Genomic DNA, 11,446 nt, shown 5'->3' with positions numbered 1-11,446 from the left:
TACCCACTTCCGACGTCCCGTTCACCCGCAATTCGCGTTTGAAGATTTGACTCCACCATCAGTGAGATCGTGTCGCGGGCTACCACATTCTCTTTTACGGTCCCACTTCCGACGTCCCGTTCACTCGCAATCCACTTCTATTGGCGACACGAGAAAGAGAGACAGCGATTCGAGATTTACGAAACGTTAAACCGCGTGAGTTCGCAACGGAAGGTAAAAGGCGCCCGAAGTTGACTACTTCTCGAAGACGCGCGCGCGCCTCGCAAAAGGTCGTTAATTTCGCCCCTATGACAAAAAACAAAATTCCGCCACGCAAGAGTTGTGCGCGTTTACAACATCTTTCCGACGACACCAATTTCAAAAGAATCGGACCAAAACTGTAGTAGAAGATAGGAAAAAACTGAAAAACCTTCACGTTAGTATACTACGCTCGAGGATGACGCCCAGATGTCGCCAACCCCACATCTTGTAGCCATGTCCCTAAGGTTGACAATTTTCACGGCCCTGTAGATACACGTACACCCGTTGCCTTTCTACAAGAGTTCTTCTACGCGCCCACATTTGCTGCCAGCCAGCCAGCCAGCCAGCCAGCCAGCCAGCAGCCAGCCAGCCAGCCAAAGTGAGATTAAAAGCTACTTTTACAAAAAAAATTTTTTGCAAAAATGCCGCTAAAAACCATACCTATAAGGTTTCTGAGATCACTTTTACTCCGGTCCACATCGGGTACCGTACTGGAATTGTTACGGTTGTTCCACATTCGAGTGGTGGATACGAGGGTGGATATTTGGAATCACTCTGAGACTTCATACGTTTTGCTTGTTGCTCTAGTCCCATGACGGCTATCTGTTGATTTTTTTTAATGTTTAGGTGAACATCATTTACCTAGTATTGATGTTTCTTCGGTAGTTTGGACTTCGCTCTCTTCAATTTGGTCTATTTTGTCCGTTCCTTCATTTAGTAATATTTCCTCAGTAGTTTGGGTTTCTAGCTGCTCAATCAGATCTGATTTATCCGATTCTTCATAAAATAATATTTCTTCAGTAGTTTGAACATCTTCCTCCTCAATCTGATCTGATTCTTCTGTTTGCACTAAAGTTTCATTTATCACTGAACCAGTTACTTCTTCTACATCTTCTTCTGTGTTCAAGCTTTCAATAACAGAAGTGGAAGAGCACTAGATGCTAGTCCTAATTTGGCTTTCCTTCCAAACAGTGCTTCAAACGGCGATTGCTTGATTCCAGAATGGAAGCTATTATTTTTTTGGTACTGGCAAAAACGCAAACCTTCGTTCCATTGAGTGGAATCGTTATCTATCATCCAAGCTCTTATCATTTCCTCCACGTCCCGATTGGCTCTTTCTACACTCCCTTGACTCTGGGAATGGTGCGGTTTGCCATGTACAATTTTTAATTGTGGCCACATGACGGTCAATTCGTCTATGACACAATTAACAAATTCTCGTCCATTATCTGACTGGAGTATTGACGGAGCACCAAAAATGCAAAAAATATCAATTAAATTGTAACTAACCTCAGCTGTTGTTTTTGTTTTTAAAGGACGTAAAATTACAAACTTGCTCAAATGATCTTGATAGTTCATTATAAACTTAAAATCACGATCTTTGCACGATTGCATGTCTATAAGTCCACTTGTCCACGTGAGTTAACTTCGTTAAAAACCATATTGTTGATGGTATTAAATTGAATAAGAACTGCTATTAAACATCAATATGAACAACGTTTTTTATTGTATCGGTTTCTAACGACAAACTCTAACTTATTTATATAGCAACAAACTACTACCTTAGATCAAACATAAATGAATTATTTAGTTTAAAGATTTTAGTACAACACTTCCCCTCAAACTTTAAACTTTCATTTATGTTACAATGAAAACATCCCCAATTTTTCTCTAAGATGTTGAAATTGAATTTTTGGAATTAGCTTAGTTAAAATATCCGCAACTTGATCTTCACTTGCAACATGCACTATGTTCATCTCCTTATTTTGAACTCGTTCCCGTACAAAATGCGCCCGCACATCAATATGTTTCGATCTCTTGTGGAAACTTGGGTTTCGAGCGAGTTTTATTGCGCGTATGCTATCTACACGAAGCGTTGGTACTTTTTCTAATGGTGCAATTTCCCCAAAAAGACGATTTAACCATACAATGTCTTTAGCTGCTTCGCTGGCAGCCACATATTCCGCCTCTGTGGTAGATAAGGAAACACTTTTCTGCTTCCTGCTTGCCCAGACGATAGCACCTCCACAAAATTTAAAAACCAGACCGCTGACAGACCGTCTTGTACGAGGGTCACTTGCAAAATCTGCGTCGCTGTATGACTCTAATTCGTTAACTTGAGTGTCAACTTCTTTGTAATAAATTCCCATTTCAGCTGTGCCCTTCAAGTATTTAATGATCCTTTTTACCATTGTCCAGTGCTGTTCCCTTGGTTCTTCCAGAAACTGTGAAACATAATTTACAACAAACGTGATATCAGGACGAGTAGATACTGCTAAATACATTAAGCACCCTACTGCTTCTCGATAAGGGGCTTTTGTCAATTCAAATTTCATTTCTTCCCCTGTTAATTGACATCTTTCAATTGGCGTACTAACTGAATTTGCTTCTGTCATTTTAAATTTTTCAATTATGTCATCAACGTACCGTTTTTGATTAATGAAAATTGTTCCATCGTTATGTTGATTAATTTGAATATTGAGAAAACATCCGACTGGCTCCGCTGTCATTTTGAATTCTTCTTCGAGTTTTCCAATGAATTTATTAATAGATTCTTTTGTTGTGGCAACAACCAATCCATCGTCCACATAAATAACGACTATCAGTTTTTCATTTTTGGAAATACGGTAAAATAAACATGGGTCAGCTGTACTCTCCTGTAAACCAAATGAAATTAAAACCTCCTTGAACCGTTCGTTCCAGCATCTTGGGGATTGTTTTAAACCATAAAGACTCCTCTGCAATTTACAAACACGCTGACTTCCATCTTCATAACCTTCAGGTTGATCCATGTAAATTTCTTCATCAATTTTTCCATATAAAAAATGCAGTCTTGACGTCAAATTGAGCAATCTTCAATTTTTCTTTCGCTGCAATACTCAAAACTATCCGAATTGAATCAAGTCGTGCCACAGGACTAAATGTCTCATTATAATCAATACCTTCTCGCTGACTAAATCCTCTGACAACTAAACGTGCCTTAAACCGCGAAACATTCCCGTAAGAATCCCGTTTCACACGATATACCCAGCGATTAGAAATAGTTTTTCGCTTTTCCGGCAGTTCAACAATTTTCCACGTCGAATTTTCTTTCAATGATGCCATTTCTTCGTTCATGGCGGTCACCCAATTCTGCTTTTCTGCCGATTTTATGGCCTCGTTATAACTTTTTGGTTCAACAACTTCCGAAAGCATTGCATATAACAACCTGTTTGGTGCTTTGAGATCGTTCCGATTTCTGAGATGTCGTTTTTCCAAGATTTCTTCCGATGCTTTACCCTCCAATTCCTTTTCTTGAGTTGGTGTGCTCGTCTCTTGATCGACAAAATCTTCTTCATGATCTTGCAAATTCCCTTGATCGATGAAATCTTCTCCTGGAAATGTTTCGGGACCTTGACTATCTGCGCTTCTTGTCTTCTCCGGAAATAATGACAATAATTTTTCAGACTGTTCTGGTTCAAAAACAACGCATTTACTGCGAACGATGCGATTTTCCGATTTATACCAAATACGAAAACCGTCAATATTGTCAGAATATCCGACAAAAATTCCTCGTTTGCCTTTTGGGTCCCATTTATTTCTCTTTTCTTTCGGTACGTGCACGAAACAATCTGTGCCAAAAACATAGAAACGATTTAAATTCACCTTCTTCCCCGTGAAAAGTTCGTAAGGAGATTTGTTTTCAACTCCGCTTGGTCCACTGCGATTCAAAATGTAAACAGCAGTATTGACCGCTTCCGCCCACAAATATTTTGGCAATTTTTTAGCCAAAAGCATTGTTCGAGCCAAATCAACCACTGTTCTGTTTGTTCGTTCAGCGCATCCATTTTGTTCATGCGTATAAGGATTTGACACCGCCAAATTCACCCCGTCCAACTTCAATATTTTTCGAACCTCGCTGTTGTCGAATTCTTTTCCTCCATCACACTGCAGGGTTTTCATCGATCTACCAAGTTGAGTTTTTATGATTTGTAACACCTCTACAATTTTTCCAGCAGTTTCTGATTTTTCCTTGAGGAAATAAACAAATCGCATTCTTGAATAATCACAAGTAAAACACGCAAAATATTTAGCACCACCCAACGAAGTGCATTCCATTGGTCCGCACAAATCAACATGTAGAACTGTTCCAGTCGTCGTAGCACGCTGATTTCGTGATTCAAAAGTACTCCGGTGTTGTTTTCCTTCCACGCAAGCTCCACAAAATGTTTCGTCCTCGATGAAGTCGATTTTCTGGTTTTTCAAAATTTTCTTGACATGTTGTTTGTTCTGATGTCCAAATTTTTCATGCCAATTTTGAAGTGTAATTTTCGTCGTTAGATTGGCCTCATTTACATAATCTTTCGGAAATGTTATTTGAATTACCATCCTGAATAATTGACCCATTCGAACTCCGTATGCTTTTACAACTCCATCCCGAGTGAATTCACATCTTTCGCTGGAAGATCTGAACTTCATGCCCTTGTCCAACGCAGCCGTGACCGAAAAAAGATTTCTTCGTGCCCCTGGCACAAAAAGAACATTTTCCATGTGACATTCTATTTTCTTTCTGTCGACATAAGCCTGAAATTTTATACTTCCTTTTCCGAGAGCGTCCATTGTTGATTTGTCGCCGACATAAATTTTTAAGGGAACTGCAAACTGCTCATAAGACAAAAACCACTCACGATGACGAGTTATGTGATCTGTAGCTCCGGAATCAACAATCCAAACATCGCCATCTTCCGCGCTGAGAGCCTCAGCCTCGTCTTTCGATTTTTCTTCACTGTCTTCTTTTCCCTTTTTGCAATTTTTCCGGATATGCCCCACACGTCCGCACCGGTAGCATTTAATTTTATTAAAATTATTGCCACCATTATTGGCATATTTCTTTTTTATGTAGGCCTTACTAGAAAAAAGTGCGACTAACTCTTCCTGTTTTCCTGTTTTCTGCTGCCGACGTTTTTCTTCCGATGTCAACACTTCAACCAAATTCGCAAATGTTTGCTGTTGTTCAGATCTCGCCCACCAAGCTTGTTGAAGGCCCTCGTAGTCATCTGAGAGAGAATCGAGCATCTTTACTACGAGTGAAGACTCGTCCGGTTTCACATTCAGCTGCTGCATGCGCAGAACCAGCTCCTCATAACGAGCAATGTGAGTCACCATATTATCAGCAGGATTTTTACTAAAATTGAAAAATTCAGTTTGAACAGTATGCGCAGCTTGTTTGGTTCGTTGCTCAAAAATAGAATGCAATTTGAGCCAAATTTCCCGTGCCGTTTCACATGAAACCAACAACGCCATAACCTTTGATTCTAGAGATTTAATAATTATCTGACTTGCTGCACGATCTCCCCTGTCCCAAGCCTTGAATTTTGCATCGTATTCTGCCTGATTAAAGTCCTTATCTTCAATAGCTAATTGCACTGGCTTCAGTATTTCCCCAATGCAAACTTCATACGCGTCCACTTTTCCTCGTAATAAATTTCTTATAGCAAATTTCCAAATACTCCAATTTTCAATACCCCGTAGTTTTTCTATTCCTTGAATTTCCATTTTTCGTGTCGTCTCTTGTCAAAAAAAAAAATTGATTCCGATTTTATCGATCCACTGCGCTATCTATTCCACGCTAGCAACCAAGATTTCCTTTGAATGACGTACCAACGAATATTTAGAAAGAACCACGCTCTGCTACCATGTTGATGGTATTAAATTGAATAAGAACTGCTATTAAACATCAATATGAACAACGTTTTTTATTGTATCAGTTTCTAATGACAAACTCTAAATTATTTATATAGCAACAAACTACTACCTTAGATCAAACATAAATGAATTATTTAGTTTAAAGATTTTAGTACAACAGTTACAGAAAACGCATAGGAACATTTGTAACTTAAAGTTTGTCTTTAGGCAGTTCGTAAATTAATATTTTGTTTACATAATGTTGATGTGAAATTAAGTATGCTACCAATGTGAAGAATACGCGTTTTTTTATCGCCCTTAAACATAAGTTCATTAGCCAGCAGCTCATGTGTTTATTTGGACCTAGTCTAAACCTGTACACTTATTGAGAAATGATTTGAGGAACCGGAAAGGAGTGGAATAGGATGTACTCTTCACACCAAGGGGTCTCTCAGGGTGGCTAACGGACAGAACAGGTTAAGTTGCGCGAATTTTAATGATCCTTAACTAGCCATTTGCAGAAGTCGTATAGGCCATGGTTTGTCGGTAGGCCTTTCGCATTTATATATTAAGGCGCGTATACATCTGAGCATTGGGTCGAATGAGCAAGGCGAGCGCGAATGAGCATTTGGAAAGGGGGCTGAGTACACATCTGAATGGGACACGCGATCGAGACACATGAGCTTCGCTCAATGAATGCTCGTAGTGCGCGTTTCAATATGGTATGTCCTTTCCGTTCCCTGTCGATGTCCACACTGAGCACGTATGAGCGTGTTCGCCGCAAGCGCTCGCTTTAATCTACCGACAAAATTTGGATCGGGTCGAGCGTGCTCGGCGCACGTTGCTCAGTCGTCCACATTTGAATGCTCATTCGCGCTCGCCTTGCTCATTCGGACCCAAATGCTCAGATGTATACGCGCCTTACAAATTTGAGATAAAGCGTAGGCATTATACTCGTACCACAGGCTCATTGAAATAACAAGCATACATACAGTTTCTGTTCTTTTGCCACACACTCGAGATATTCGCATAAAGGATCTTGAATATCTTCTGATCCGATTTATTTAAAAAAAACGCAATTGTGAGAGAAAACAGGTAGTGAAGATATTTATTCCTGAAAAAACTCAAATGTTCATATTCAAATCGTATGTACAAAAGAAAAAACGACACTACACCACAAGTATATATGTATAAACGGCCCAAAGTAATATTCTTAAACACGCTCATTCTCTTCTGTCTCATGAATATAATCACCATAATAATCTTCATCACTATCGGGCGTCGATTCCCGAAGATGTGCTTTGTTCACATCGACTGACCTTGATGTGAACGTGAATGTCACTGCATTCTCGAACCTACCACATCGAGCGAAAAGTTGATCGAACGCAACGACTGGTCTAGACCACTCGTTGCGTGAAAGTCATGCGCAGTTCCAGCTACAGGACGGATCTTGCAGCTGTTTTGCTAAAGAGGTTATTCAGTGCCCTAACCTATAAATTCACATATTTTCTGTGAAATAAAACATGGAATTGTTCGAGGATTTTCTGGTTATTAATAACAGTATCCTTAATGCAAAAACGAAACAAAATACAAAACTGACAAATGACAGTTCAATTCTTGTCTGTGATTGGTTAGCGCATACAGTTTGTTCGCGATTCGGGAATGCAGCTAAACTTGAACTTATCCCTATCGTATACGATCATGACGTCATGGCAGCCGGTCACATCACATGCACATCACGGAGCATATCGACTAACTTCGGGAATCGATACCCTGATTCGTCCAAGTTGACAATCACAGGTAAGATGTCTGATGTATCAATGGGCGCGTTCATAAGACACATACAGCTACCTCGTAGCGTATCGGTAACAGTTGTGGTCTTATGACACGACCGCTACTTTGACACGAGCACTTGACGTTAACGTCACTCTCTATACTTTGACAACTGTCGAACGTGCACAGTTTACATTTCTTATATCGCGGGAACAGAGTTATTTTAAAATGGCCCAAGAATATATGGCATTTAAAGATTTTAGATATAATTCTTCAGGAAACATTATTATGACTGAAGATGGAAAGTTGCAGTGCATCTTTGAAGATGGGTATGGTAGGTCATTAACTATGTAACCAATGACATGTAGACAAATTATGTTATGATTATAACGATGTACTCCTATCTACACTATAAGAATCTAATGTTCATTAATTGTTTAGGTAATGAGCAATTAATTGCTGTAGATAAACAGCAATTAATAGCTGCCAATATTATGGTGAATGAACAAAGTATTGATGATCCCCAACCATCTACTAATGGTTCAAATGCAAATTGCAATTTAGGTAGCTAATTATTACTCCCAATTAGACTATCTAATTCTACATTGTTTAGGTACTGAATTCGCATGGAATCGTAATACCACACTTTTACTGATTTCAAATTATAAAACATTAAAGGATAAGTTCAGAGATCCAAAAATTAAAAAAAAGCACTTTGGGCACAAATTAAAAGTCAATTTTTAAAGGAAGGTTACGAGGTAACCGAAGAAATTTTAGACAGAAAATTTAGAAATTTAAAGAAAACCTACACTGGATTAAAAGATACAATAACTAGGACTGGAAGAGGTAGAATTTCGTGGGAACATTATGAATCATTTGACGATTTATTTCAAGAAGACAAAAGTGTAAAACCACATACAATTTCCAGCATGCCACCAATAAGAGATAAACCAGAAGCCTTATCGCAAACATTTGAAGTGAGTGAAGCAGAAAGCGCACCTACGAAAACCCCTAGCGGCAGCGCACATAAAATGAGCACATTGTTCAGGCAGAGAAAAAAACAACTCGAACTCGAAGAGAGAAGGATAATGGAAATAACTTTGCTGCGCAAAGCAATAGAAGAGAGTAATGATATTCAAAAAGAAAGGAATGAAATTTTAAAATTAATGTTAGAAAGAAGATAATCCAAAAAGTAATAATACCCATGCATTGTTTGTTCTAATGTCGTAAAATATTTACAATAAAATTGCGTTTTTCTACGCCATTTTGATGGTCGGCGACAACATCGTTATCATCAGCTTCTTGGTGATTATTTTCTCCTTCTATAATTGCTTCATTGTCGTGCATTTCTTCCCCCCACATAAGGGTAAAGTTGTGCAAAACACAAGCAGCAGTAATAATTTCTGTTGCGAAGTCAGGTTCTGCAATGTCTAAATATTTCAGACGCCTGAACTTTCCCTTTAATTGACCGAAGGCCCTTTCGATAACTGCTCTTATCGTTGACAATTTAACATTGTAACGTATTTGGTCTTCGTTTAAGTGCCCATTGTCCCGAAAAGGTGTTAAGAGATTTTCCATTAGGGGGTAAGCCGAATCTCCAAGAATATGGCAATTGTGTGGCATTATTGTGTTGTTGTTATTTACCAGATGACCATATACTGGACTGGTACGCAGAACATGTGCATCGTGCACTCTGCCAGGCATACCCACATATATGTCCATAAATAGTTTTTTATGATTACATATTCCCTGAAGAATTACAGAATGCACTTGTTTACGATTATAGTAATCGTTAGCGTTTGCAGTTGGTTGTTTCATTTGAATGTGGCAACCATCAATAGCCCCAATAACTCCAGGGAATCCACCTGACTTGTCATGAAATGCCCTAATTGCCGTATCATGATTATTTGGCCACGTTATATATCTATTTAGCAACTCTACAAAGACTGCAACAACATCTTTAAAAATACCATGTGCAGTACTTCTAGCCAATCCGAATCGATCTCCTGCTGCCAAGAATGATTCTGGTTTGGCCAACACCCACAAAGTAAACAGTATCTTCTTTTGCATTGGTATTGTCGAGTTTTGTAGTCGTTGATTATTTCCAATTACAGTACTTAATTCTCCAAAACATTCTCGCGACATCCTAAAGTGCTGAACGAACAGATCCCCCAAATATTGAGGGATTGTTTCCTCATAATAATTTAAATTTCGAGGAATAGCATTTCGTTCCCTTACCTCATTGCCAATAATGTTTAGGGGTTCTGCTAAATCTAAAGCAACATTTTCAATTATTGCAACATTAAATACCTCGATCTTCAACCAAAAGAGCAATAATCGCTTGTAAATCCATTAGAATCACACAAAAACATCAAAACTTATAATAACCAATTCGTAATCCCAAAATAGCGAATAATTAACCTTAAATGACAAGATACTTGTCAATTTACACTGCGCTACTAAAAATGGCCGACTGCTCCGTAAAGAGCGTAAAAGTAGCAACGTAATTATAAGACGTATCGGTAACTGTTCCACAACAGTTGTGTCTTATGAACGCGCCCAATATGTTGTTCCCGTTCCCAGGCCTGGTTTATAATGCCTCTTGTATGATCAAAATATCTTTTCCATTTTTCCGGTGTAACCTAAACATTAAAGTTATTAAGTACTGTTTCACAAAACAGCATATAAAGAGGTTACTTTGTGCAGTGCCTCATTCCATAAAGACAAAACGGCACTGTGTGTGACAGGCTGAATTGAACCGATCCTTGCATCGTAATGCTGTTTGCATTCTGACCATACCATTTCGATTGGATTATACTCGCAGTGATATGGAAGAAGTCTCAAAACACTGGAAATCTAACGAAAATCGTTTGACGGATTGATATTATTGACAGATCAATAATTGGTTTATTTGTCACGACTTACGTTAATGACGTAATTTTTTTGTCTCAATCGATTTAAATGTAATGAAGAGAGAATCGCATTTATGACGTCAGGTTCAGCACCAGTGAAACAAAGTATACTGTCATGGAAACACACATGGTAAATAGTCAGAAATGACCGATCGCGCAAAAACGTCATTAACTTAATTATATAGCATCGAATTTAAATGAATGCCCGCCCGGAACTAACCCCTCTGCTTTTCTTTTCAAGGGTTTAGTTTTGAAACTATCGAGACTAGTTAGACTTAGTTTCCCAAAAATGTAGCAAAATAAATTATAGAGATACTAAGGAATTTGGACCAAAAGTGAGCACGACTGGAAGTTATATGATTCAAAAATCAAAAGACACCTTAGACCATATAGTACAAAAGACACGCAAACCGGTGTCTTCCCCTCTACTTACGGTATTGCCAAGTGAAAGTGCGTGTTGCCGGATTTCATGAAGTGGGGGGGGGGGGTCCTTTGTCCAAATATATATAAAATCTAATTATGGCTTCCTCTTCCTCGGCGATGTGATATGATTCCTTAGCTGTGGGACGGATTGTGTTATTAATACTGAAAGAAATAAAATATGGAGTGGTACATTTAAAGACATTTATTATTTCAAAAGCATGTATATTTAAAATAGAACATTTCAATAAAATGTTCTTTTAAAATGCTTTTTATAATACTTGATGATGTCCGGGTTTAATATAGAAGTTGTGTTCTTTGTATATCATCTGCATCAAGTATGAGTATCTAGTTACATTTGGTATCTGTACCTACCTACTTGCGTATGTACAAAGCATTTGTCATAATACGACTTTTTTTGTTAACGTGTTATTGAC

At 38.5% G+C, this 11,446-nt stretch overlaps 2 protein-coding genes and 1 pseudogene across 2 annotated transcripts; 1 reads left to right on the top strand and 2 right to left on the bottom strand.

Moving 5' to 3' along the window:
* Positions 1 to 874: 874 nt before the first annotated feature.
* LOC116159526 (KRAB-A domain-containing protein 2-like) lies at positions 875 to 1,422 on the bottom strand. The gene is made up of 2 exons (XM_031472522.1): positions 1,284 to 1,422; positions 875 to 1,137 (listed from the first exon to the last, which is right to left on the bottom strand). The coding sequence occupies exons 1-2, from the start codon at positions 1,420 to 1,422 to the stop codon at positions 875 to 877; spliced, it is 402 nt and encodes a 133-aa protein (XP_031328382.1).
* A 6,543-nt stretch (positions 1,423 to 7,965) lies between these two features.
* On the top strand, positions 7,966 to 8,861 carry LOC116159509 (annotated as a pseudogene).
* LOC116163727 (putative nuclease HARBI1) lies at positions 8,742 to 10,612 on the bottom strand. The gene is made up of 2 exons (XM_031477820.1): positions 10,375 to 10,612; positions 8,742 to 10,319 (listed from the first exon to the last, which is right to left on the bottom strand). The coding sequence occupies exon 2, from the start codon at positions 9,820 to 9,822 to the stop codon at positions 8,896 to 8,898; it is 927 nt and encodes a 308-aa protein (XP_031333680.1). The 5' UTR covers positions 9,823 to 10,319; positions 10,375 to 10,612; the 3' UTR covers positions 8,742 to 8,895.
* Between the last annotated feature and the right edge of the window lie 834 nt (positions 10,613 to 11,446).

Source organism: Photinus pyralis, unplaced genomic scaffold, assembly GCF_008802855.1.
Source record: "Photinus pyralis isolate 1611_PpyrPB1 unplaced genomic scaffold, Ppyr1.3 Ppyr1.4_LG1, whole genome shotgun sequence".
Classification (NCBI taxonomy): domain Eukaryota; kingdom Metazoa; phylum Arthropoda; class Insecta; order Coleoptera; family Lampyridae; genus Photinus; species Photinus pyralis.
This window is presented reverse-complemented; position numbering and strand designations above follow the sequence as displayed.